The sequence below is a fragment of the Callionymus lyra genome, chromosome 18 (assembly GCF_982586985.1).
Source record: "Callionymus lyra chromosome 18, fCalLyr1.hap1.1, whole genome shotgun sequence".
NCBI lineage: Eukaryota > Metazoa > Chordata > Actinopteri > Syngnathiformes > Callionymidae > Callionymus > Callionymus lyra.
In genome coordinates, this window is record NC_141835.1 from 5,879,191 (window position 1) to 5,906,781 (window position 27,591).

The following is a 27,591-nucleotide window of genomic DNA, read 5'->3' on the forward strand; positions in this document are numbered from 1 at the left end:
ATAAATCTTAAAAAAAAAAAAAAAAAAGAAGCGTTGGTTCAATTAAAAAATATTTAGAATAAAAGAGTTACTTACATGAAAATAAAATTCCTTTTCAATAAAAAAAAGTTTATACAGTTGAAAAAACAAAAACATTTTCAATAAATAAGAGTTTATTCAATTAAAAAAGGGAATTTAATTAAATAACATTTACAATAAAAATAAGTTACTTAAATAAAAATAAAAATAGTTTTCAATAAAAAAAAGAGTTTATAAAATTGAAAAAACAAAAACATTTTCAATAAATAAGAGTTTATTCAATTATTTTTTAAATAATTCAATAAAAAAAGAGTTTATTAAACTAAATAAAACTCAATAAAAAAGATGTACTACTATTTAAGAAATTAATATTTTCAATAACATAGGTTGATTCAATATTTAAATACTTTTTTGGGATAGAAAATTAAGACACACATGTTCTACCCATATTTTTTGTGATTAAATAAACTTTTCTTTATTGAAAATATTAATTTTATATAATGAACCTTCTTTTAATTGAAGCACTTTCCATACATGAACAATTATTGAGTTTATTTGCTAATTATTTGTGGCACAAGAGCCTAACAGACAAAAATCTAGTGTTTTTTTTCTAGTTAGTAGTTAGTAAAAAAATTATAACAAAATCAAGAGAGAACGTTTTTAAATAATACACGAGAAAAATACTTTTCTAAATAAACCCCTTTCACATCCAAAAAAATCTTAATACCATTATACTTTTTTTTTTAAATAACTTTCCTGAAGTCCATTAACAAATGCTTATAATCCTTGATTCTCTCCAACATGTGGTAAATAAACTTAAGATGACAAAAAACATCTTTTAATATAAACTTTTATTTGCAGGACATTTGCAAAAGAAGTGATGAATTACTACAGAAGCACATTCAAGACTGGAGTCTTTGATAAAACATCATACATTACTTAACACGTTAAATAAAAAATAAAACACAGATGAAAAGTGAGAAAAGCGTTTCAAAAAGAACCAAATCTGTCAGAAATTATCATTGAAAGTCATTTTGATTTGATTTTCCGGTGAAAAAAAAGAAGGAAAATTATACTTTTCAGTTGAATTTTGAATAGAAAATGACTCTTCATTTAATGACAACCCAGAGAATATTTACTTTTTAAGATTTAATAAAAGTAAAGTTTTGTGAAAACAATATATTCTGGTGATTTAGTAAATACAGGAAACACAAAAGTCGTCCATTGTCAGCGTCGACAACGAATATTAGTCGCAGGTGAAAATAACCTTCACTTCACGGATGAATTGAACTTCTCTACGCGTTCCGTGATGTCAGAGAATCGCAAAAACACACATATAAATAAACCGGATCCATCGTTAGTCGTTCTTATTGCCGATAATATTTGGAACTTTACCGCTAAAAACTGACAAAAACCCAATCAGGGGTTAAATCCTCTTGTGTTTATTCCATAAATAATCTTCATTGTTTTTGGCAGTTGATGGGTTATGGCGTCTTTTGTGAGACTCTACTCCATCTTGGATCGTTCCATCTTGGTCTTCAGGAGTTCCTGGACAGACGAGAACACGTGAGTGATTGTTTCATGCGTGTAAAAAAGTGTTTAAGGAAGTGATTATCAAGGGATGAGAGAAAGAATAAAAAGTTGTTGTTTTTTCACCTCTTCTTCATCCAGCATGGCAGGAAGAGCTCTGTGTGAACCAAAGAAGAAGAAAACAAATCAAGTTTATTTATCTTTGTCAATATAACGAGAACATCATTGTTTATTTACAAACATTTATTATCCATTTATTCATTTTATTTTGATACTAAAACACTTACATTCAAGTCTTCACTGGACTTAAATGAATAAATGTCTCGCTATTGGATACAAAATCCCACTCATTTCTCATTATTTAACGAAAATACATTTAGATTTAATTTTATTCGAGGATAAATATGAAATAATAAACAGTTTTCTCATAAATAAATCGTGAAAAATATCAATATACAGCACAATTGTAGCGCAAGGTTGCCCCCACTGGTAGACGTGTGTATTACACCATGGCAATCATATTTCCACTCACACGTCTGCAACAGTCGTCGGGATGTTCTCTTCCACCCACTTCAGATCTTCATCCTGAATAAAAAGCAGGAGTCAGTTCCTCAAACTGGGCGTGAGGAAGAACATGATCAGGGAAGAGCGAACGCACCTCTTTGCTCAAGAGTTTTTGGGACCCGTTGGAGTCGGGCTTGGATCCCCTCATCTTCATCCCCTCTGGACACATCAAAGGAAATGATTAGTCAAACAATCTTGTGACGTCGGTCCGTCCATTCCTACCGAAAGCTTCATTAAGCATGGGTTCCTTGGCTTCGTCCTCGTCGTCATCTTCATCGATCAGAGGGGAATGGGAAAACCTTTAAATAATAAAAGTTTCAAAATAAAAGGTGTAAGTGAGCATCACGTGACACAAACTATTCTTGACTTCAACGCCGACCTCTGACTGTTGGCCGACGGCCTCAGCAGCACCATGATGACCAGAAGAATGGTGGAGAAAAGAAGACGCCAAAAAGCGTCATCCACCCATAAATCCCTCCATCCCTAAAGAAGATCATTTTCATCATCATTTTTACTTAAAATAAAGTGTCAAAACAAAACATTTAAACTCACTCTCTGGCAGTCCACCAGCTTGAAGACTTTAGTCGTCCAAATGATAAATATGATGGAGGCTGGAGACCCACAAAAGAGTACACAAAAGTGATGAATGTCATGTGTGAAAATCACAAAAAAAATGCTAATTTATGTTAGCATTAATATGCTAACATAAACAAAAGAGCACAAACAGGATATTTATTAACATATTTGGCGTAATTTATGTAATGTAGTGTAATTTATGACACTTTTGCAAATCCATTTAATCAAAGTCATTTTTCTATTACTTCATTTAAAATATCGTTTTTTTGTATCATAGTTTTTAAACTAAAATTATTGCTGAAATACTCAACTATACTATAGTAGTTGTGGTTACATTCAAAATATTTTTGTTTTTTATTATTATTCATTATATTCATAATCATTGTATGTTCCTGCAGTAGCAATAAGCTTGAATTTATTATTGGTTTTAAACAAATATCTTTTTTTTATTTGAGATTTACACAATGATGATGTTAAAAATATGTTTTAATAACACATTTTATGGCTCTTGAGTTTATATGGCTGAAGAAAATTGAAATAAAAGTTCACTTTACACGACTAAGAAGGATCTGTTTCGCCTGCAGTTCATGCAAAACTCTGCAGCCAGAATTCTGAGCCGCTCTAGTAGAAGAACTCACATTTCCCCGATCCTTAAAACTCTTCACTGGCTTCCAGTTTCTTTCAGGATCATTTTGAAAAATTCTGGTTCTTACTTTCAGATCTATTCATGGTCAGACCTTCCATCAGTAGATTCTGATCCAGCCTTACACCCCAGCTCGGGCTCTGAGGTCTGTGGATCAGAATCTACTGATTCCTGAACACGCTTCTGGACCAGAGGAGAGAAATCCTTCCAGGCTGTTGCTCCTAAGCTTTGGAACCATCTCTGTGTTTGATGATCTACTGACTCCTTCAAGGAACATCTGTGTTTGATGATCTACTGACTCCTTCAAGAAACATCTGTGTTTGATGATCTACTGACTCCTTCAAGAAACATCTGTGTTTGATGATCTACTGACTCCTTCAAGAAACATCTGTGTTTGATGATCTACTGACTCCTTCAAGAAACATCTCTGTGTTTGATGATCTATTGACTCCTTCAAGAAACATCTGTGTTTGATGATCTACTGACTCCTTCAAGAAACATCTGTGTTTGATGATCTACTGACTCCTTCAAGAAACATCTTAAATAAACATTTTTATTTGTGATTTTCCTTGATTCCTGAGACTCCTGTGTTTGTCTTATATGTCTTGATCTTTTAAAGTATATATTTTAACTGTGTATTGTTCTGTTGTTTAAGCACTTTTTGACCCTGGCCTGAGAAACATCTTTACAAATATCCTTTACTTTAATGACTTACTTTTGATTCATCTCTGATTTCTCAGGTTAAGTTTCCTAAGGAATTAATAAAGTTGTATCTATCAATTAATCATGATTAATTAGGGGAATTAATGGAAGTCCTAATTAAACCTAATTAGACCTTAACACAACATTTTAAAAACCAATCGTCTGTACGTGTCAATCTATCTTACCTGCGACAGAGAAGATAAGAGTGTTGGTGAAGTGCTGGTACAAGGAAAGCTTCACCACGTTTCTGCGCAGCTTTAGGAGACGAGTGGTTTGAGACAGACTGATGAAAATGTGCGGATGGTTAAAGAAAACATCGGAAGAGACGAGGCAACATTGTAGAGAACAACAAGGTGGTCGAAATCAAAGGATATCCACCACATGACACACGAGTCGATGAGGGAGAGGCTGAGATTGGCCACCAGGGCGACCGTTCCGTAGAAACTCTGCGGGTAAATAAAGAGGGAAAGAGATTAGAAGGTCGTGGGATAAACAACATCTCATTCATCTCTATTTGACTTTGTTTTGAGTCCAACTTCGTCTCCTTGTAAAAACATCTTCTTAAAAGATGTATTTCTCATGTATCATCCTGTCACTCTCTAGTCCCCGAGAGAAAGAATCCCGGTGTAACCTTCCCCTCACTTTGGTCTCCTTCACTCGGGTTTATTTTTAGAGTGCTTTGAGGCCGACGGCAGCTCGTCGCAAAAACCACGACTACAAAGAAAGCTGCTTCGCGAAAAGAAGCAGAGGATGAACAACAAAAAGACTTCAAGATCATTTTGTTTGTCAAGGACGAGTTAGGAAACAATATTCCTTAAAAAATCCTCTGGAACGAGGTGTGGTTTTACTTACGCCCGTCACTCTCAAAACACCCTCCACAGAAGAGAAGAACAAATAAAGGAGTCCCACTGCTGCGAGACGATGGACGGTCGTCCCCAGCCTGGGTCTGAAAGTGATTTAAAAAGTACGTGGTTAGTACTAGAATACACTGTTGACCTCGTGGTTTCAAACCTACTTGACGATGCCGTAGCCGAGGCTGACGATGAGGACGAGGATGCGGGCGAGCGATCGCTTCAGTGCGGAGAGCAGTTCGGCGAATATCACGGCACCTTGAACTGTGGGTCGGAAAACTCTTGTTGAAATCTTGTTGAAATCTCTTTTCAAAAACACTTTTATAGACTGGCTTTTGTGTGATGTCGCCTTTTTAACCCCTAACCAGGTTCATCAATGGGATTTTACTCTTCTTTATTTTCAGTGTTTAATCATTTTATTTAATAATATTTTTTTATGTGTGAAAATCACACAAAAAAACGAAATGCTAATTCATGTTAGCATTATTATGCTAACATAAACAAAAGAGCACAAACAGGATATGTATTAACATATATCTGGAAATGTATGTATTGACACATTTGTAAATCCATTTAAGTAATTTTTCTATTACTTCATGTAAAATACCACTTTTGGTATCGATCATAGTATTTAAACATTGCTGAATTATTACTGAAATACTCAATTATGCTCTAGTAGTTGTGGTTAGATTTAAAATATATATATATATATATATATATATATGTTTTATATTCTCTAATCATTGTATGTTCCTGCAGTAGCAATGAGATTTAATTGATTATTTGTTTTGAAAAAATATTTCTTTAATTTGAGATTTACATGATGGTGATGTTAAAAATATGTTTTAATAACACATTTTATGGCTCTTGAGTTCATATGGCTGAAGAACATTGAAATAAAAGTTCACTTTACACGACTTGGAAGAAGCTGTCTCGCCTGCAGTTCATACAAAACTATGCAGCGAGAATTCTGACCCGCTATGGTAGAAGAACTCAGACATACCCAATCCTTATTTTCAGTGATTTATCATTTTATTTTATAATATTTTCCCTGAATGGAAGGCATGTTGTTTTATCTTGTTTCATTACTGTTTTAATGGATTGTGTCGTATTTAACTGTAGTTGTTTGCTTCTATGTAAAGCACTTCATAACTATGGTTCAAAAAGTGCTATATAAAAAAATTATTATTATTTTTGTATTATTAAAAGTCACAAAACATTGCTGAATAGTCTGTATAAACCAACCGTAGTCTCCTTTGTAACGAATGCTTTGGTACTCGGAGTAGAACACGGCTTTCTCCAGCATGCCCAGGATGATGACGGCGCCGATCCAGAACTGGATCCGGAGCAGATCCCTCCAATAGCAGGCGCACCAGAAGAGCCACAGAGCCCCGAAGAACACGTACACGATGCACATGACCATAAAGAACTAGGAGAGAAAAAAACAAACTCGGAAGTCAATGTAAACATGAGAAACAAGAACCTTATATTTTGAGAATGTCTTTAACCACAACTCTGACTGTTAAAGCAGCAATATGTACGTGTAAAAAGATCGTTTCTGGCTCCCCCCGGTGCAAGAAAACCGCAACTACAACAACATGCTTAACATACAGTATGTGCTTATTCAAGACCGAGATATTTTTGGTTGCTACACACCATCATCTGAGGGAAGTCTGCAGGAGAGGAGTATTCATGGGGTCCCTTCATCTCTACCTTCACTGAGGAAGACAAAAACAAAGTCGATTTGAGTTATTTTCCTATGATTTAAAAAAAAGATAATCGTTTTATATCAAATTAGACTTTTGTATGTTTGCGTGTTGCTGTAGTTCTCACTGATAAATGCGAAGCTGAGCGGGTCAGTGCCGAGCTCGTCCTCCTCGACTCCCCGGAATATGGGCTGCACCTTCACGATGAAGAGGTATGGACTGTCCTCCCAGGCCTTGGCCACAGCACCGATGTCCTACAAGAGAGTCCAGGTGAGACTCAGACAAGGTGTTTTTAACAAATACATGAAGATCTGAACGTATATCTTTTAAATATCTCACCGGCTTGTCGGCCCAATTGTACGTTTGGTTTGGAGGACCACTCTGAGAAGATTCACACGGGTTTAAAGTCAGAGTTGAACACGTTCATAGGAGACAAGTTCGACTCACCTTTGGACTGGACAGTGGTTGATATGGATTGAATTCTGGGTAATATACCTAGACGATAAAACAAGGTGTGACACATTTATTTTACTTCTTAATGAGAATTGGCTCCAGAGGTCTCTTAATAATTGCAAGTCATAAATAAAATTGTCTTTTTCTTTTGTTTTTATGGGATAAAATGAGAAATTCTAGTCTATTTTTCCATAATTACAGTTAATAACTTTTTAAACAAACACAATTATATAGAAATAAAAATCTTTTTAAAACCTATTTATTCCACAAATGTGTTTTTATGTGAGAATATCATGTTTATTTGATTGAAAAAGCAAACACAGAGTGAAATAGAACTCCTGAGACTATAGTGAAATGATGATAAAAAGATGATTTACCTTGGGTAAGAACAACGACGAGCAGTTGTCAGAATACATGTAGCCTTGACTGTAGAAGCCGTTCCAGTCGTCCTTCAACATGTGGTCCATGCCAAACATATTCATGGCTTTGTTGTCCTGGTGAAGAAGTAGCGGTTTCAAATGTCACACATCACATTTCTGGCAACATAAAGTCCTAGAAAAAGCTTTTTCTTTTGCCTTCATTCTGCTAGAAATCAATTGACAAAGTACAAACGTTGATGCACAATTGGAAAATTTCCAGTGAAAGTGACATTTCTGTGAGTTTAAAAAAAAACTGAGAACAAATATTGAAGCGTTCTCTGATAAGGGAGAAAAACACAGATGTTAAACACACCGACAGGACTTAAAAGTCAATACTCACGGGCGTGTTGAAGACTTCATTGTAACAAACCGACGAGCGCAGGTACCAGGTGATGTTAAAAGCCAAGTTACTGTCACATGACGCCACGTCGCCCTGAACTGCACACATTGAACACATGATCTATTAATGATATGCATGTATTAATAACTAGGATATAATATTGTTACAAGACTCACATTACAGGTGAATCTAGTTATTCAACTATTACAACAAAGGTTGTCACTTCTGTTATGTTTCATATATTATAAAGTACATCTAAAATCAGCTCGTTTTAATAATGATATAGTTTCTAAAATCTTGATAATGCTTACATCTTATGAAGATGGTCGTGTTGGCATACAACGTCTTTCGAAAGACAGCATCTTGCGTCTGAAACAAGAGGAAAAAAATATCAAGTTTACTTCAAAAGCACAAACACAAATAATAATAATGATGTTTTTAACACAAAAAAAGTGTTATAATCGTTTTGTTTGACCGTTCAGGCTACTGTACTATTTGTAAGACAGGGTGTTTTCTTTTACTTCGTGAGACCTACCGTTGGTATAGTAAACATTTACATTTAAATAAACTAAATGAAACAAACGTTTTTGTCATTGTTTGACATGGCGTCACAAAATACATACAAGATATTATTCCCTTTTTCTTGAAATTAAATGGACAGTTTGACACTCAATAGCTAATGTAACTGATAGAGACAGAATAGAAGCTAGATCTAAACAGTATTGATAAACAGTTGACTAAAAACGTGTTTATTTAACGATTGTTTTCACAGCTGCTGTGAACCTGTGTTTCAGGTGACGTTAGCTATGGTCGCTGTTAGCATCCTCGGCTAACACCTGCTACAAGCAAAATGTCGTGCAAAACACTGAGTAAAAACCGCCAGAATAACCATGTCGAGGTCGCGGGACTGACCGAGTTGATGTCCACGCTCCACACGGACACCTCCGCCGCACCGGCGAGCTGCAGAACCGCCGCAAAGAGTAGCAAACATGAGCGAAGCGCCTGAGCTTCAGGCATCTTCATCCCGTGCGTCGACTCAGTTCTCTCGGCGGCGCATCCGCCTCTCGTTCCGGCTCCTGGAGTCACAGGGTGCGATGCGGCCTCACGCCCGCTGAGGGGCGCTAGAGGGAAGGAGTGTTGACGCTCGTCTGGGCGTTAGAAGAACAAGCAAACATATGTTTATAATATAATAATATAATATAATAACACAGGAGTATGGAACAGTCACTTTCAAGAGATACTTAAAAAAAAAAAGTTTAGCCCGCCTACCGCAATCATTTATAAATAATATTTTAATCATTTAGACCCCTTAGAGTTTTATACCTACTGTAAACCTCAACTTAGGTTAGGTTAGGTAGTACTTTTATTGATCCTCAGGAGGTCTCCTTCGGTAAATTGTTTTTTTCCAATTAGCCACAGCAATAGAGCAATTATTCATAAAAAAAATAAAAAAAATAAAGTAAGAACAAGAACAAAGAGAAATAAAGAGAAAGAACAAGATGATACAATCTAAGTCTTAAGATAAATAACATAGATCAAAGAAAAATAATAAAGATATAACTTATTAAACTTATTATTAAAAATAACGTATTGATTTATCTCCATTCGTCCCACACAAATAACGTATACACATTAAATTAAGACATAGAGTGAACATATAACAACTATTTGATATATTTCTGTTTTTCTATTTCTTATTTTGTGTGTTATATTTAAATATTTGATTCTGTAGTTCCAACAAATCCAATGGTGTGTTTTCAACACTGGCAATAAAATATTCTGATTATGAAATACAGTATATGATAATATTTTTTTAAATTAATAAATAAATAAATAAATAAATATACCTTTGTTCGTCCCACAACAATATTAAACATACACATTACTTTATAGTAAGACTAAAAAACCTATTAAAAAGTAACAAAACAATATAATATATGGTATTATCATTTGTATTTTTTTTTCTCATTTAACAGAATAATAACAAACAATACAAATATATATATATATAATAATAATCATAGCAGAATAATAATAATAAAAAGGAAAATAAATAATGACAAGTACAAAAATCATGCAGGAAGTTGGGGTGAGTCATAATTAAACGTTTAATATATATATTTTTCTACTATTAATTCAATACTGGGACTCAAATTGTCAAAAATGATTTCTACAGCGCAGGTAAAAAAAAGTCTGCGTCTAAATGTTAAATTATATTGTACTTATTATGTGAAATTTATCATGACAGTATTTGTTAAGACTGTTGTTGAAGCGACATGATGACATTTTAATAACATAATTTAATTTAAAAGTCATTGCATGCTTGTTTAAAAAAAATAATTAAAGATTTAAATCATCCAGCAAACAATAAACGATCCGTATTTATTTTATGAAAAAAAGTTACAAGTTGAATATAGTTGTTTTGCTATAGAAAATTAGTAAAACATGATCTCAACTTAAACATCAAAGAACAATGTAGTTATTTCGGGACTTTCGTCCAGTTTCCCTTTGTTCCGATTTTGTAAATGTCCCTGAACGCAGCACCACTCTCAGAGTGTCGCTAGCATGGGAGGATGTTATTAGCTTCTACGATGGATGCCAAAAGGCAGTAGTTTCACACGCACACGGAGGTTTTAAAGGTACCGAAGAGTCACCGATACATTTATAACGAACATAAACTCTGTGCATTATCCCTTTTTTCCCTCATACGGTCAATGTTATGATACCAAACAAGTACTAAAACTCTACAGCTAGCTTGCTAGCATCATGTTGCTAGCTTGTATACATTCATGTGATGTCCTCACGTTTGTTTGGATGGGGTCGATATTTGATCGATTACTGATAGCGACACTAAAAATGACATTTTAAGTTTCTCTCTCGTGTCTTCGTTAATGTTTATTTCCGTCCTTTTAACACTTTCTAGAGGCTCGAACCTAACATCTGGCTACTGCTAAGCTAAAAATAAAGACCCAGTCTGCAGGTCGAGAAAGTTTTTTGCACAAGTTTTCATTCATTCTTTATCTTCTGTTTTTGTGTACATGTTCAAGCTAATGGTGTTAACTGGAGTTTTGGAGCGACGTCTTAATTCCTTCTTTCCCTGAAAGTGACTTTACAGTTAGATTGTTTATGTTTATTCGCTATGCTAGGAAAACAAACATAGTGGTGCGTCCCAGTGTGTTTTGTTAAAATTGTGTTTTTATTTGTGTTGTTTGATGGAACTTCGTCTGAACACAGACCAGCCTCGAGTGCTTGAATTTAGATTATGTCGAAGACAGTTGTCCATTAATCTGATGGAAAGATTCCCAATTTTCCAAAATGTTTTACTCGTTGTTACTTTCTGTGCAACCGTTTCTCCAAGAACTGTTTCAATGTTTGGCTTTAAAATCAGTACAAGCTTCTTTCTCAGGAGCCCGGTTGACCGCTGCCAAGATTTAAGATTTAAAAGCTCTTCTGTACCACTCTCCATACAAGCTCTTAACACCACAGACAAAGAAATATAGTCCAAAAGTTGCTGTTATTTTGTTGATTGATTTATTATTATATTTTATTATTTACTATTAACTTATATCAGACCATAAATCAGGTTCTTTACTTCTGTGTCCTGGTAATACTGCTCTTCGTATTTGTACAATTTGCTGCCAAGTTCAATGACACGTTGTGAGTCTTGTTTTCGTGTTTCTGTGAATGTGTGTATTGTGCTGTGAAACAAATCGCCACTGGAGCGACATGACCAATAAAGTTCCATTCAGTTCATTTCCATAATGATGGAATACATAAATAAATATCTGTCAATCAATATTAAATGCCTTAGCAGAGATTCAAACACATCAGGGAACATGTCTGTCGAATGTTTAAATCCCTTGAAATACTATTAAATTCACTTAAATATAACATTATTTTACATCATTTTATCATGCATTGAATGTGCATCTGATCCAGCTCGGTCTGTGAAACAGACAGATAAAGTAGCCATTTTCATACTTCATTTTATCGGCAAGCTTGAGGTAAACGATAAGTACAATCTTTTCTGATTGATTTGGCCTTTTTCAGTACTTCAGTATTGAATACTTCCTCGAGACTGTTACCTTTAAGGCAACTCGCACCGTTTTCACAGTGAGGTCTTGTCTTCAATGGTAATGTTACCAAGGCAGCAACTGATAGAACAAAAAATAGATTTAATAAAATCACTTCTGCATCATAACCCAACTTTATTGTCAATTATCGTGCCCAGACAATGGTAATTTATAAACCTATAATTGTGTTTTCTTTCTGCATTCTTAACTTAGTCCCTTTATTATTTTTATGTAACCCTCTTTATTGCTTTCAGTATATTTCTTATTACCGTTTTTTATTATTGTCTTTGTTTAATATGTGCATTTTGTCTGCTAAAACAACTGAAGTTTTAAAGGAATATGAGGATAAAGGAATATCAATCAATCAATCAATCAATCAATCCAGACCTGCTAAAGCCACAATCCCACACGCTTTAAAACACAACACAGCTTATTTTAATTGTTTATTTTCATATTTGAAAAGCTTGGGTAACAAAATAAACAGGACTTTTTTTTTCCCCCTTCATGTTGCCATGTGACCAAGAGATGTAAATTAAAACATGATTATTTGCAAAATGTTATACTATTCTTCCACTTTGAAAGAAGAAGTAAAAAGCAGGTCTCTAAGTTGATCAATCAAGTACAGAGGTTGTAACTTGTTTTTAATTGGAAAAGTAAACAGTAAAATAACATGTTTAAATGGTAATAAATGTGCTGCATATAAAATACAGGAGTGTTAGTGTCAGTTCCTTCATCATCATCAAGGATTCACCATTTGGTCTTTGAATTTGTGACGTTGTTTTGTCCAGACATGAATCTGCTCGGAGCTTCTTTAGGCCGACAGACTCCGTCAGCAGTCTAGATTTAGACTCGTGGTCCGACTGAAACTCCGCTAACGCGTGGCTGGTTAAAGGTTAATGTTGACCAGTGACATGTTTTTGTTATAAACTTGAATTATTCAGAACATGTTTTAACACTTTAAAACTAACTTTTTAACACGGTTTTTCATTCTTTAACATATATTTTATGTGACAGAAATGGGCTGATTTTAAACACTGGTCAATATGGCGAGAGAAAGAAAGTGTATCCTCTGTGAGACCGTCCATGCGTCCAGACAGGTAATTTAATGACATTAAATGTACTGATGACCACATTAAACAACGTCAGTAAAACTATTACCCATGTTTCATTCATTATATTGTGAATATTATGAGTTGTTTTTCCTTTTGTAGGAAATGGATGAGCATGTACGAAGTATGTTGCATCACAGGGAGCTGGAGAAACTTAAAGGACGGTGAGTAGATTGTCCTAAAATGATCTTTATTAACCCATGAAGTAACTGATTAAGGATTGTGGTGAATAACTTTAACTTTACAAATATATTTGTTAGTTTTTATTTTGCAGAAATATATTCAAAATAATTATGTGTTTGTTGTTTTTGTCGAGTCGTTCCTTATTATAAAATGCTAAATCCACTAATATGCTGCAGTCTCCCCATTTCTGAAGTTTTAAAAACTAGAAATGACCTGCAGAACATTTGCTTATTATATACAGTCTCTATCAGGCCATATATAGCTAGATTAAGGTTAGAAATTTCATTTAGCCGCTCTTATTTTGAAATATGAGACCATTACTGTTTAGTCTAAGATACCATTTGTATATATAATAAAGTCTTTTTTCTAGGATTTTATTCTTTTCAGAACAAGTGTTTTTCAAAGACGGTCGATGTGACTTTGACCGAAGGGTTCTGCGGAGCTCCAAGTGGGTCATGTGGCTCGTGTGCACGTGTTTACAGCAGTTGTAGGGCAAGTAGATATTGGGGCAGCTGTCGGAGCTGTGGTATATTTGGATATAATCTCCCCGGAACAACAGGCTCGCCTTATTCGAATAGCAACTGGATGTCATATCACCCTTGTGGTGATCTTTGAAAGTATGTCCTTAAACACACACATACTGTATAGACAAGTTACATATTTAAATGAGTATTTATGACCAAATCCAACATTGGCTTTTTCCCAAACACATCAAATATTTAACTATAAAACTACTTCATTTTTGCTGCATGAAGATTCAACTCAGCAGTTATGAAATTCTATTTACTTGGATAAGAACCTTATATTGCAATTAAGTACAAGAGTGATGTTTCTCTCATGCACCTAAATACTTATTCCAAATACTTAATTCAAATACTGCTATGCTAAATAATGCTATGCTTAAAGTATCGTTCATTTTACATTTTTGATAATAACAAATAGTGGATAAGAAGTTTGCCAAGTGGCCAAGCGGTCATAAAAAGGCAGTAGGCCATGACACAGATCTGAAAGAGGGGTTGGAAAGGATCCGAGAACCCGGTGACTCAGTGTCACGAGGTGACATACTTGGGAAGGGTTTTGAAGAAGGGTTGGAGAGCAGCTGCAGGCTCTGGTTACACTGGCTTTAGATAGGATTGGTCTTGGGGCACATTTTAATAGCTCACGCTGAGCAGCCCTAGGGGGGCGGGATCTGGCCGATGAAGGACGAAGTCTAAAACAGACGCTGCCTTGTGCGGAGCGTCAGTGTGCAGCGGGTACCATCATGAGACCGCACTAGACGCTGCCTCTCTTACCCTCCTTTGGCTTCCCCAGCACTGAGCTGCATGGCCGGCTGTGGTGGTTTGAAACCGGCTCCACGTGCCGACCGCCCGGGTGCTCCTGCCATCGCCCCGCCAACGATGACCTGCTGAAGAGTGGAGATTTTAGGATCAGGAAGATTTTACCTTTTTTTTTAAAAAGCGGAGAAAATTTCAAGTTAGATACCTCCTGATCTGTGACAAATAGGAATTTGGACAAAAGTTAAGGACTGTCGAGTATTCTCCTCTCCTTACCTTCGTTAAACTTCGAGTAGAGCTACTGCTGCTCTGCAGGCGGGAACAAAAACCAAAGACCAGAAAGATGCCTCAAGCGCCCGTTGAACGCCCGCTGTCGCCTCTGCTCCCCAGGGATTGCGGACACGAGTGCCGAGTGTGCAAGGTGACGGTGACGAACCTCACCGACTACGCCGGTCACATCTCCAGTCCCACGCACAAACAAAACGTGGAGGCAGCAGAGCGTGACAACACTGGGAAGGTGCGGGAGACGGACTACTTCAACAAGGAGCTGGTGGACCTCATTGGAAAGAGGAAAGAGCAGATCAGGTAAGTTTCTTACCATTTTATTAATGCTTACTTCTTCTAGGCTCTTCTTTCTATTATAGCTAATCTACTTATGTCGTCATGTATCTACCATTTTAATTAGAGACACTATTTAGTTGGCTTGAAAAGTCACGTTGAGCTACACAGACGTCTCAAGCCTGGTATATCTTGCCAGGAGTCCAATTCCAGAACAGCAGCCAAAATAAGGCAGGGACCAGAATCAACATGACCTCCGTTGCCTTAAATACTCACCGACTTCACCAGAACTTCTACTGATTTAGTTACTAGTACTCACATATAGTATAACGTATGTAATGTGTGAAGCACAGGGATTCTTGATGCTAAAAGAATTGCAAAAATCATGTAACACTCTCTTTAGGAGTTCCATTTATGCACGGAAAATCATGTGTAAGACTTGCAACAATTGCTATAAACTCTTCCAACAACCAGAAGAAAGACATTTGTTTCCTTTGGTTGCTGATTTCTGGTGGCAAAAACTACATTTCCGATCAAAATATAACGTGACGCGTTTTCAGGGATCTTCAACTTACCATGTCTTTACCCTCAGAAAAGAGAAGGAGGCAGCTGCCGCAAAACTGGCAAAAGAAGAAGAGGAGCAACGAAAACAGGAAGAGTTTCAGCAAAGACTTAAAGAAGCCAAAGAGCGTTATCAGAGCCACTGGGAAAAACCACAAGGCTACAGAGCTGGTTTTCACAAGTCCTGGAACCGTGCTGTTCAGTTTGGGGACCGAGAGAGGGAACCCTGGACGAACCCAAGGCAGGGCAAAAGTGCCACTTGGCATGCTCAGGCCCCGCCTAACTTTGACAGATATTCAGGAAGTTACGGCGGGAACACTAGTTGGGGTCACCAAAAGTGGAATCAAGGGAATTCTTTTGATGCTGGACGAGGCCGTCTACCCTGGTTAAGCAATGGCGGCAGTAGTCACGGTCTCTACGGTAGAAATAATATTTCCATGTACCCAGGGAATAATTGTCAGACGCCTGATCTCTTTAGCCAAGCTGCATACCCTCCTCCTCAACACCTTTTCTTTATTGACGGCAAACCGACGCAGAAGCCAGACGACCGGCAGAAGGTCCAAACTCAGTCTGAATCTCAGACCCCAGATTCTGATCAAAGTTCTGTGAAGAACGCGAAGAAAAATGGCAGCAATCAGAAACTGGACAAAGCCTGTCGCTGGTCACCTTACCCTGTTCCGAAGGACCATAAAGAAGCCAAGGCGCACTCAATGGAAATATGTCCCAAAGCAAACGATACCCAGAAGCAGGATCCTCCAGCTGTGGCTAAACCCTCAAAGAAACAACGGACAAAAACTCCAGAACAATCAACACTTGGTGGGCAGAGTGAGGAAAATAAAGGGGTTCTTAAAAAGAAACTGAAACAAGATAAAGGCAATGAGAGCAGCAGCAGCAGTAGTAGTGCTAAGAAAGATGGATTCCATATTCCCACATCCATCCAGAAGACAAGAAAACTATCAATGCCTGAAGATACTAAGACGGAGAAACAACCTCCCATCCCAGCAAAGGCTCCCACTCAAAACAAACCGCCACTCCTAAGAACAACCCAACCAGAACAGGAAGTCAAAGAAAAAATGAATAAAAGTGTTGTGTCAAAAAAGGCCGGATCTTTAGATAAATCCAAAACTAACAAGTTGGAAGTTTCTCTGAAGGATCAGACTTCAAGTCCAACTGGATTCAACAAAGAAGGCAGCTCTAGGCAAAATGCACCCAAAGTAAGTGAAATCACAAAAGGTTCTGATAAAAAAAGGACATCTTTAGAAAGCGGCCAGTATCTTCAGTCGTTGCACATCAGCACATCAACGGTGCCGACCTCGGAACCTGTCGGCACGAGCACAGCCGAGCAGGCCGGCGCCGATGCCTCGGTTGAGATCGCGCAGCCTTCGGACGCAGGGATGGGCTCGGAGAGCGACGCGTCCAAAAGCGACGAGGCCCCGAACGCATCCGGTTCATCCAAGATGGACCTTCTGCCGATCCTGAAACGAGATCTCACCAAAAACATCAGCTCCAAGAGTAAAACAGGGGTCCACGAACCAAACCTAAACATCGCCCGCCGGGTCCGCGACATAGGCGAGGCACGGAGAAGTGACTCGGACAAGGATTCCGGTCTGAAACCCACCGTGCGACAGCTCATCAGCTCTTCCGGCTCTCGTCGAAACGTGAACTGGGACCAAGTCTACCAGGAGCTCAGGAAGAAGCAGGACAAAGGGAAGGGAATGCCCAGGTTCGGGATCGAGATGGTGGCCAGTGAACAAGACGACCAAAATCTGGAGGAAGTCAACTTCGCCATGATCGAAGGCTTTCAATGGGACTCCATCATGGACGTTCCCACCACAACGGTGTCTCGTAGTCGCTCCTTGTCAGAGAGCAGCATAGCCCCCAGTACCAGTCACTCCCTTTTCCCCCAAGAGAAGAAAGATGCCACCCCCGAAGTGCAAAGATCTACCAGCTTTCCCAAAGTGACGGTCAGCAGTCAGCAGGATATGGAGCAGGAATTAGAAGAGACGTCGTCGACGACCTCGAAGACTCTGCAGCAAATAGACTTGACACTCGTGGACAGCAGCTCAGGGGATCAGATGGACAGCCAGGGCACGGGAAAGAGGCGAAGATCCACAAGGGTAGGTGAAATGGTTGTGATAGAAAGTTTTGATCTATTGCAATATATTGCATCCCTGCTTGAATCTACCGTATCCTCTCGTCCTCTGTCTTCGTTGGGATCTTATTGTTCCTTTACGTCAGGGGTGTCAAACCGGTCCAGAAAAGGACCGAGACGGTGCAGGTTTTGGATCCAACCAGTCAAGCACATGTAGTTGAACCAATCAGGCGCCTGAAGACAGTCAGTCAGGTGTTGCTGGTTTAAGCCGACACCTGATTGGTTAACTCATGTGTGCTTGACTGGTTAGAACAAAAACCTGCATCCTCTCGGCCCTTTTCCGGACCAGTTTGACACCCCTGCTTTACGTAATGAGTGCTGCCATCCAGTGGCCAGAAAATGAATTGCAACATAAAAGTGAAAAAACGCTGTGAATAATTGCATGTTAATGTTACATTTGATACACTGTTTAAATATGAATATTGAAATCACTACGAACAAAAATAAATAATGATTATAAATAATTAAGGACACAGTGCTGTTGATTATCTAAGTATATATTTTCTTAAACCTTTATTTTTGCTGTGTTGCAGGAAGGGAAGAGCGTGGAGGCTGCAGGGCTGCATCATGACAACAAAAGAAGAAAGACCAAATCCAAAAAAGGTGTGAATTAAGCTCAAACCAGTTCCGTTTAAAGATCAACGTCATGTTTTTTTCCATTTGATGTGCAGAGCGTTCGCACATAGACCAGCTGCTGGTGGTGTCTCTGAGGGAGGAGGAGCTCAGTCGCTCCATGCAGACCGTAGAGACGAGTCTGATCCAGGCCCGGGCGGCTCTGGAGGCGGCTTACAGGGACGTGCAGCAGTTCATGGTGATGAAGCAGCAGGTGAGTTTGATGGGAACCACACCATGACAGAAGAGACTTAAGTGAACCATCAACCAAACCAGTTTATGACCAGGGAGCAAAAATGTTATGTTGAATATAAAAGGCAACACATTTTTTATTATTGTAATAAGAATATGGAACTTTGTTAATATACAAATTGTTGATCCATTTATTAAATCAATTCCAATTAAATCTTTCTATATGTAATTAATTTAATTTAATGAATCAATAACAAATTCCACGTTTTAATTGAATATACAAATAGATGATTTTCTTTTTTAAATAAATGAAAACAATTTAAGGCAATTATTCAATAAAAACTAATTAAACCTATTAATATGAAAACTATTTAATTAAATTGTTCAATTAAAACGAATTAAACCTTTTAATATGAAAACTGTTTAATTAAATTATTAAATAAATATACTAAATAGACCTTTTTATATGAAAACAATTTAACTAAATTATTCATTAAAAACTAAATAAACCTTTTAATTTGAAAACAATTCAACTAAATTATTCATTAAAAACTAAATAAACCTTTTTAATATGAAAAAAATGTAACTAAATTATTAAATAAAAACGAATTAAACCTTTTCATATGAAAACAATTTAACTAAATTATTAATTAAAAACTAAATTAACCTTTTAATATGAAAACAATTAAACTAAATTATTCATTAAAAACTAAATTAACCTTTTAATATGAAAACTGTTTAATTAAATTATTAAATAAAAACTAAATAGATCTTTTTATATGAAAACAATTTAACTAAATTATTCAATAAAAACTAATTAAACCTTTTAATATGAAAACAATTTAACTAAATGATTCATTAAAAACTAAATAAACCTTTTTAATATGAAAACAATTTAACTAAATTATTAAATAAAAACTTATTAAACCTTTTCATATGAAAACAATTTAACTAAATTATTAATTAAAAACTAAATAAACCTTTCAATTTGAAAATTGTTTAACTAAATTATTCATTAAAAACTAAATAAACCTTTTAATATGAAAACAATTCAACTAAATTATTAATTAAAAACTAAATTAACCTTTTAATATGAAAACAATTCAACTAAATTATTCATTAAAAACTAAATTAACCTTTTAATATGAAAACTGTTTAATTAAATTATTAAATAAAAACTAAATAGACCTTTTTATATGAAAACAATTTAACTAAATTATTCAATAAAAACTAATTAAACCTTTTAATATGAAAACAATTTAACTAAATGATTCATTAAAAACTAAATAAACCTTTTTAATATGAAAAAATGTAACTAAATTATTAAATAAAAACTAATTAAACCTTTTCATATGAAAACAATTTAACTAAATTATTCATTAAAAACTAAATAAACCTTTTAATATGAAAACAATTCAACTAAATTATTCATTAAAAACTAAATTAACCTTTTAATATGAAAACAATTCAACTAAATTATTAATTAAAAACTAAATAAACCTTTTAATAGGAAAAAAAATAAACTAAATTATTAAATAAAAACGAATTAAACCTTTTAATATGAAAACAATTGAATTAAATTCAATAAAAACTAAATGAACCTTCTTGTTGCTTCAGATCACCGAGGAGATGAGTTCACTGAGAAGCAAACGTATTGAGCTGCTGAAGGGGATGCAAGGTGAGAACATGTTCATCATCTTCATCTTTGTTGGTGGTGAAGTGAAGTGAACACGAGTCTCGTTTCAAAGGAGGCTTAGACAAAACTCCAGAAGTCACGGTCAAAGAAGAGAAGAAAGATCCTCCTCAGACGCCGGCGCCCCCTTCTGTCTCAAACTCCACCGTGAAGGTCAGCGACTCCAGTCCTCCGGAGCTTCCTCGCCAGGTCGCCACGTCGTCCCTGACCGTCGCCGTCAAGCAGGAGCCGCGCTCGCCCGTCCGGGTCAGCTCGGAACCGGACTCGCTGGACAGAACCACACACTGGGCTCACAGCACCACGCCTGAGCTTCCTGCTCCTGCAGCATCAGGTGACCTTGAGCACGTCAAACCGTAACTAATCGTAACTATGACAACCAGCGTTATTGAAGTATCGTCACACGGAGTTTGTAGTTCTAGAATATTGAAGCGTTGAATTTAACATTTTAAATGTTTTACTGAAATATTGTTGTTGTTTTTTATTATTTGTTATAAGTAATTGGATTCATTCATTGATATTTAAACATTTTTTTTCAATATGGTCAAATATATATGTATGTATAGTATATATATATATATATATATATACTGTATATACATATATATTGTAATACATTTTTTTTACATAGAGTTTGATACATTTTTTAAATAATTCAAAAATAAATGTTTTAATTCATAACTTTTTTTAATTTAATATAAAAATTTGGCTTTAGAATCCAACTTGTTGAATCGACACATTCTGTTAGTCTACGTCGTCATGTGACCGTCTTCTTGTCGCGTGATTGGCTGAAAGTTGGATCAAGTAGCTCTTTGCTCTATTGGTATTGTCTGATGTTACTATTGTTATGCCAACGTCTTTATATTTCATTTTAAAAAGGCAACGAATTGAAAAGTTATTTTAAAGTATTCGGATTATAATATCAAACCAACAGAAATGTATACAAATAATTAGTTAAATCATTAAAAACGTTTAGTAAAAAGAATATTCAAAATTAAATGAAACTATTTAATTTTCTGATGCCAATTACATATTGTTCGATACATTTATGTAACAACCTTCATAGGATTACTTATAATAATAATTAATTTTAAACAAAACAAGGGCCATTTGTAGCCTTTGACCCAATTTAATTTGACCCCAGACTCTCTTTGTTATTTCTGGCTCGTGAGCGTCGACCAGAGAAAACATGATGATCAAAATAGAACCTCTTATCTCCTCTGAGGCCGACATGAGGTCGACACAAATCCTAAAACATTCTCTCCGACAGGTCCATCTCACCACGGTCCCACAGAAGGAAAGGTCGAAGGTCGCGTCGCCACCAAAGGACCGGAAGTCGAGGACAGCAAAGAGGACCTGGCGGTGGTTCTTCACCGGAGGTCTCCGAGGATCAAAAGTGCGTCCCTGCCGGACAGCAACTCGCCCGCCAGGCTCCCCTCGGACCGCAGGCGGGGGTCCGAGGTGGGCAGCCTGGAGGAGTTCTCCAGACCCACGTCGGTGCCCTCGGTCCTCAGCACGCCGGCCTCGCCCTCGGAGCTGAGGGGCGGCAAGCGCGTGAGGAAGCTGAAGAAGAGGAAGGTGTTGAAGAAGGCCCAGGGGGGGGCGGAGCAGCTGGAAAGCAGCGACACCGAGCTGGACGGCGAGATCCCCCGCACGAGGTGGCTGAGGCCCCGCAGGAAGGCCGGCGCGGCTCAGGGCAGCCCTCCTCGGGAGGGGGGCGCGGCCCCGGAGAGCAGGAGCGACGCCAGCAAGCAGCAGACGAACCTGGACTCGGAGGAGAGCATGGAGGTCTGCCAGCAGGCTCACAAGGCTTCGGGTCCGACGCGGACCTCGTATAAACCTGAGCCGCAGAGTCTGGCGTGCAACGAGGTGACCTCCACCAGCGACATGGAGCTCTGCAAGTCCTCCGAGGGGTAAAAACAAGGTCTTACCACGACCCTCTTGAATAGTTTTGATTCAACTTCTCTGTCCTTCACAGTGACCTGACTCTTCCGAAGGTGGCTCCAGGTAAGTGAGACCCACTTGATGAACCCTGACCGTGAGTTTAAATCCCTCGTCCCTCCCTCAGCCGCGTTCTCCGACCCCGGCGAGCACGAGGAGCCCACGGAGGGAGCGTTCGACGGCCACCAGGAGGCGGTGAACGGCATGCAGATCCACAACGGGCTGCTGTACACGTGCTCCGGGGACCGAACCGTCAAAGCCTTCGACCTGGTGGTGAGTGAGGCCACGACGGCGGGCGATTAAAGGAAAAAACTCGATTAACCGCTTCTTCGTCTGCAGAGCCACAAGTGTGTCACCGTGTTCAAGGGTCACAGTTCAAAGGTCAACTGCCTGCTGGTGTCCGCGGCTCCTTCCCTGCATCACCGGCTCTTCACCGGGTCCAGCGACCAAACCATTCGCTGCTACAGTCTTCGGGTGAGTCTGAAGTCATGATATATATAATATCTCTATTTTTAATTCAATATAAAATGTTGGTATAACAGTGGCGTCTTGACAGACCAATCCAATCGAGCACCGAGCCGCTCGCTCCAACTTTAAACTTCACACTAAGAGTTGCAAATAGCTGTAATCTCACGGTTGCCATGGTGATCCTCGCCGTCACGCGATCGTCTGCTCGTCGCATGATTGGCCGAAAGTTTCCATCCAGTAGCTCGGTGCTCTTCTGGTATAGTCTGGTGGCACAATTACACATTTTTATATTGAATTTAAAACATTCAATTTTTAATTATTTAAATCAATTCATCAAACTAAATGTGTAAAAAGGTTTTTACTTAGTTAAAAAAAAAACTAAAAATCAAATTAAATTTTCTGATGACTCTGAACTTCTTTACATCTAACAATGGTTCTGCTCTTCTCTACAGAACCAGGAGTACGAGCAGCACTTCGCTCTGTCGGACCGGGTTCTCTGCCTTCACGCTCGCTGGAGAACCTTGTATGCCGGCCTCGCCAACGGCACAGTGGTGACCTTTAACCTCAAGGTACATTTTTCTGAAATGGTTGCTCAGAAAACGCGTTGATCCAGGTTTTAGAAGAACAAAAATGTCCCTTTTTTAATGGGTTTGGATCAACTGCTTCTATTGTTATTATTGACCTTTATTTACGTTTAAAATGCCTATATCAGCATTTATCAAATCACTAGCAACAGTTAGCATTATGGCGCTAACTAGCACAACACACAGTAGGCGAGGAAGAGTTGTTGTTTTTTTTACTTTATCCAAAATGTCCATTTTCTAAATGACTGTGTTTGCAGACAGACTGTCCTCGTGTTAAAGGAGTTTTTTGGTTTGCGTGCAGACGAACAAGCAGGTGGACGTGTTCGAGTGTCACGGGCCGAGGGCGGTGAGCTGCCTGGCCTCGTCGCAGGAGGGAGCGCGGCGCATCCTGCTGGTCAGCTCGTACGACAACACCATCAGCGTGAGGGATGCCAAGAACGGCCTGCTGCTGCGTACGCTCCAGGGTCACACCAAGACGGTGCTCTGCATGACGGTGAGCGCGTTAGCACGTTAGCCTGGCGGCGTGCTCACTCTCCTCCTCCTCCTCAGGTGGTCAACGATCTGGTGTTCAGCGGCTCCAGCGACCACTGCGTCCACTCGCACAACATCCACGTGAGTCCAGGCTCCGATGCGACCGCTTGACTTTGGTTTTTAATGTATTATAATATTTGAATGTCCTCCTGCTGACGTGCAGACGGGGGAGCTGGTGCGCGTCTACAAGGGTCACACGCACGTGGTCACGGTGGTGGTGGTCCTGGGGAAGGTGATCGTCACCGCCTGCCTGGACAAACTGGTCCACGTCTACGACCTGCAGGTGAGATTCAGGGAACATGAGGGATCGTTCAGTATTAGCGGTTTTTCATCTTCATTTTCCTACTCTTAGAACCAGAGTTACATACAGGTAACTATAAACACGACAAAGATTACATTAGTGTGAGTTTCGCCTCAAACTTTCCGCTATAAAGTCAGGTCCCGGGGGCCACATCTGGCCTAACTACTGACTTTACGTGGCCCGCCAGAAGAATGGCTCGAAATCCAAGTATATTACCGTATTTTTTGGACTATAAGGTTTACCTTACCTTACCTTACATTAATAATAACGACACAGTCAGACAAGTCAAACTTCATTCAACTGAATCACAATAATTTCAACATTGTTCAATTGTGACGCATAAAATACAGAGAAATACACCAACTTCTCTCTAACTATGTTACGTACAACTTACTACAGAGTAATACAACGTAATTTAACTCGTCCTGATTACCGTACTGCTCTGACAATCCATTAAGTGGTGCAGCTTCGTGACTTACAATCCATACAAACATTTTGACAGATTTTCCAGTGAAGCAGAAACACATTAAATCTGTTTTAAGATCAGAACCAGAATTAAAACGTGAATAAAATGATTAAATGATATTAAGTGCCCGTCATAGTCTGGATTTTAAGGTAATGTTCCAGTTGTTATCCTGACGCCTGAAGAATTACAATTTTTACAGTAAGATTCCTACAGTTTGGATAATATACGTCTTGTTGGACCCTGTACTCTCACCATGACTCGATACTAGTCTTGTTCCGATGACGTGGTCGTGATGCAGTTTTTCTCTCCATCAGTCTGGGAAGCAGCTGGTGGTCTACAGCGGACACAAGGACATGGTGACATGTATGACCATCCACAAGGACATGGTGAGTCCAAAAAGACCAACTAAAATGAGGTTTTGTTTTAGTTTTTATTGATTTGAATGTCGTTTTTTTTCTTAAAAGTATTCGAAAAAGAAATAAATGGTGAATAAAATTATTTTGAAACCTATCCGATTTCATATTCAGGTCTTAAACAACCTCAAACCTCTAGGTGTCAATAGACTTAAATGTCCCGACTCTCACAATACTTTATCGATATTCGACAGCACCTTTTCTTATGGATGTGTTTTATGTGTTTAGTGTGTTTATAAATAATTAGTTTTTTAAGTACCATGCAAATATTTTTTGTTCATTTTTGTGTTGCAATTTAACTTCCGGCCTCTGGATGGCAGCAGTCTTTATAACTGTACATTGAAATCATGTGAGATCCCGACCATGACTGAGGACGAGAGGATACAGTGACTCCAGCAGCTTTTAAAGCTGATGTTTGGACATATTTTGGTTTGAAAACAAATGAAAGCAGTTACAACTGAGGACGAGAGGATACAGTGACTCCAGCAGCTTTTAAAGCTCATGTTTGGACATATTTTGGTTAGAAAACAAATGTAAGCAGTTATGACTGAGGACGAGAGGATACAGTGAGTCCAGCTGCTTTTAAAGCTGATGTTTGGACATATTTTGGCTTGAAAACAAATGAAAGCAGTTACAACTGAGGACGAGAGGATACAGTGAGTCCAGCAGCTTTTAAAGCTCATGTTTGGACATATTTTGGTTAGAAAACAAATGAAAGCAGTTATGACTGAGGACGAGAGGATACAGTGACTCCAGCAGCTTTTAAAGCTCATGTTTGGACATATTTTGGTTAGAAAACAAATGTAAGCAGTTATGACTGAGGACGAGAGGATACAGTGACTCCAGCAGCTTTTAAAGCTGATGTTTGGACATATTTTGGTTTGAAAACAAATGAAAGCAGTTACAACTTTGTCAAGAGTCATGTGGTCTGTAAATACTACAACACCAGAGTCAAGTACTGGACAATACTACACGTATATGCTTGATACTACAATATCACTACATATCGTATGTATTGAAACTGTATCGTGATACGTACCACCATATTCTTGATAATACACGCTCTTACTCGAAACTACTCTGCGTCTCCAGATCTACACCGGCTGCTACGACGGCAGCATGAAGGCGGTGAAGATGAACCTGGACTCCACCCACCGTTGCTGCGTGAGTCTCAAACGTGACCTTTGACCTCGAGTGTTGGTTGACGTGCGTCTGCGTTTCCAGTGGAGCGGCTGCACGCTGGTCTTCTCGGCGACGGAGCACCTGGAGCAGCACCTGCTGGACGACCACGTCGGCGCCAACTTCCAGACGCTCAAGTGCCGCTGGAAAAACTGCGAGGAGTTCATCTGCCCGCACAGCAACTCCAAGCAGGTTCGCCCTCCAAGGTTCTAGTCATGGTTCTGATCCGTGTATTCATCCCTGGATCTCAACTACAGGTCGTTCTGACGCACATGAAGAACCACTCCCAGGAGACTGACCTGGAGCTCTGAGCTCCGCTTCCCCTCAAACCCTTTTATCCTCCTTGACTCCCCATATTGGGGAGGACCTTTAATCGGGCCCCGGCTCCCGCCGGGCGTCCCCCGGAGACTCCATCCACATCCCGTTACTGAAACATCAGCTTTTTGTATTTTTTGATTGTACAAAAAACGTCTCGTGTTTTTCAGTTTGACCACGAACACTGCAGTTCCTCTCACCGACCAAAGTTTCACCGACAAAACGTGACATTTTTTTTACTGAAGAAACTCCAGAGTTGCCGTGGCGACGGGGACCCTTTCCAGTAGAAACCCCCATCATGGTTGTTGAGAATAATGGCATGGGATTAATTTGTTTTATTTTGTTTTATTTTCTGAGCAGCGCTTGCTCAAGAGTTCTTTTTAAATATTTCAATGTCGTCTACAGACAGTTTAACTTTAAATAAATAGTTGTTGCACTGTTTTTATTTATTTTTTTCTTTTGTTCAGATTGAGGTTTTCGTTGCTCATAGATTTTGAGACTTTGAGGGATTTCGGTGCAGTGCAGTGCGACCTATGAGCGACTTTGCAGTGAAAACAGAACCAGGAAGTGACGCTGGTGTGTGTTTGTTTATCTGTGAGTTTTATTTCCAGATTATCCCGAGTGAAGTGACGAAAAAAAGGCGTTCCGTCTGGGAACGCTGGTCACGATTCGTTGTTTTTCTGTTGTGTATGAGGCGGGCATCGAACAGACGGCGTCGGATTGAGGTGGAGGTGAAGGAAGTGAGACGGAGGCGTTCGATGGAAGTGTCAGGACGAAGGGTTTAGATTTTACATCCCATGCCATCTCACAATCGCTCGGTTATTTTTGTTGTTGTCGTCCCACAACTTGACAGCTGCTGCCGCCCAGAGTTTTCTCGTCTCTTTCCACTGCCGCCGCGCCAAGAAAAAAAACCCACTCGGTTCCCTCCTCGCCCGGCATTCCAGAGTTTCTTCACCTTTTTCTAATTGTCATTTTTTAAAAGTGAAATCTACGACATTTATTAAGAACGACTTAATAAAAGTGTTATGACATCATCAATGTGTGTTTTGATTTGCGTACAAAATGCTTATTTTATCCTCAAATACAACTGTGTATTTTTTGGGATGACCTTTGCAATAGCGCCACCTATCGTTTCACCTTTTTTGCACGAGCGACGCGACCGGTGTCGTGAAGAAAGTTTTCTGACG

General features: G+C 38.5%; 2 protein-coding genes across 2 annotated transcripts; one reads left to right on the forward strand and one right to left on the reverse strand.

Annotated features, from left to right (window-relative positions):
* Positions 1 to 850: 850 nt before the first annotated feature.
* On the reverse strand, positions 851 to 8,874 carry LOC148060239 (Golgi-pH regulating cation channel-like). The gene is made up of 20 exons (XM_087780181.1): positions 8,715 to 8,874; positions 8,114 to 8,171; positions 7,803 to 7,900; positions 7,421 to 7,537; positions 7,038 to 7,085; positions 6,930 to 6,971; positions 6,718 to 6,844; positions 6,541 to 6,602; positions 6,130 to 6,313; positions 5,049 to 5,148; positions 4,886 to 4,979; positions 4,406 to 4,479; positions 4,219 to 4,325; positions 2,665 to 2,723; positions 2,492 to 2,595; positions 2,335 to 2,411; positions 2,207 to 2,271; positions 2,081 to 2,133; positions 1,675 to 1,705; positions 851 to 1,566 (listed from the first exon to the last, which is right to left on the reverse strand). Exons 1-20 carry the CDS (start codon positions 8,823 to 8,825, stop codon positions 1,525 to 1,527), a joined length of 1,653 nt encoding a protein of 550 aa, XP_087636307.1. The 5' UTR covers positions 8,826 to 8,874; the 3' UTR covers positions 851 to 1,524.
* Positions 8,875 to 10,360: 1,486 nt separating this feature from the next.
* Positions 10,361 to 27,438, forward strand: znf106a (zinc finger protein 106a). Its single transcript, XM_087779919.1, has 21 exons — positions 10,361 to 10,441; positions 12,890 to 12,972; positions 13,087 to 13,148; positions 14,832 to 15,026; positions 15,592 to 17,677; positions 18,246 to 18,315; positions 18,384 to 18,538; positions 20,134 to 20,194; positions 20,265 to 20,540; positions 21,477 to 22,119; positions 22,185 to 22,213; positions 22,275 to 22,420; positions 22,487 to 22,621; positions 23,068 to 23,184; positions 23,501 to 23,692; positions 23,749 to 23,811; positions 23,894 to 24,013; positions 24,812 to 24,883; positions 26,003 to 26,074; positions 26,135 to 26,281; positions 26,347 to 27,438. Exons 2-21 carry the CDS (start codon positions 12,919 to 12,921, stop codon positions 26,398 to 26,400), a joined length of 4,749 nt encoding a protein of 1,582 aa, XP_087636045.1. The 5' UTR covers positions 10,361 to 10,441; positions 12,890 to 12,918; the 3' UTR covers positions 26,401 to 27,438.
* Positions 27,439 to 27,591: the final 153 nt, after the last annotated feature.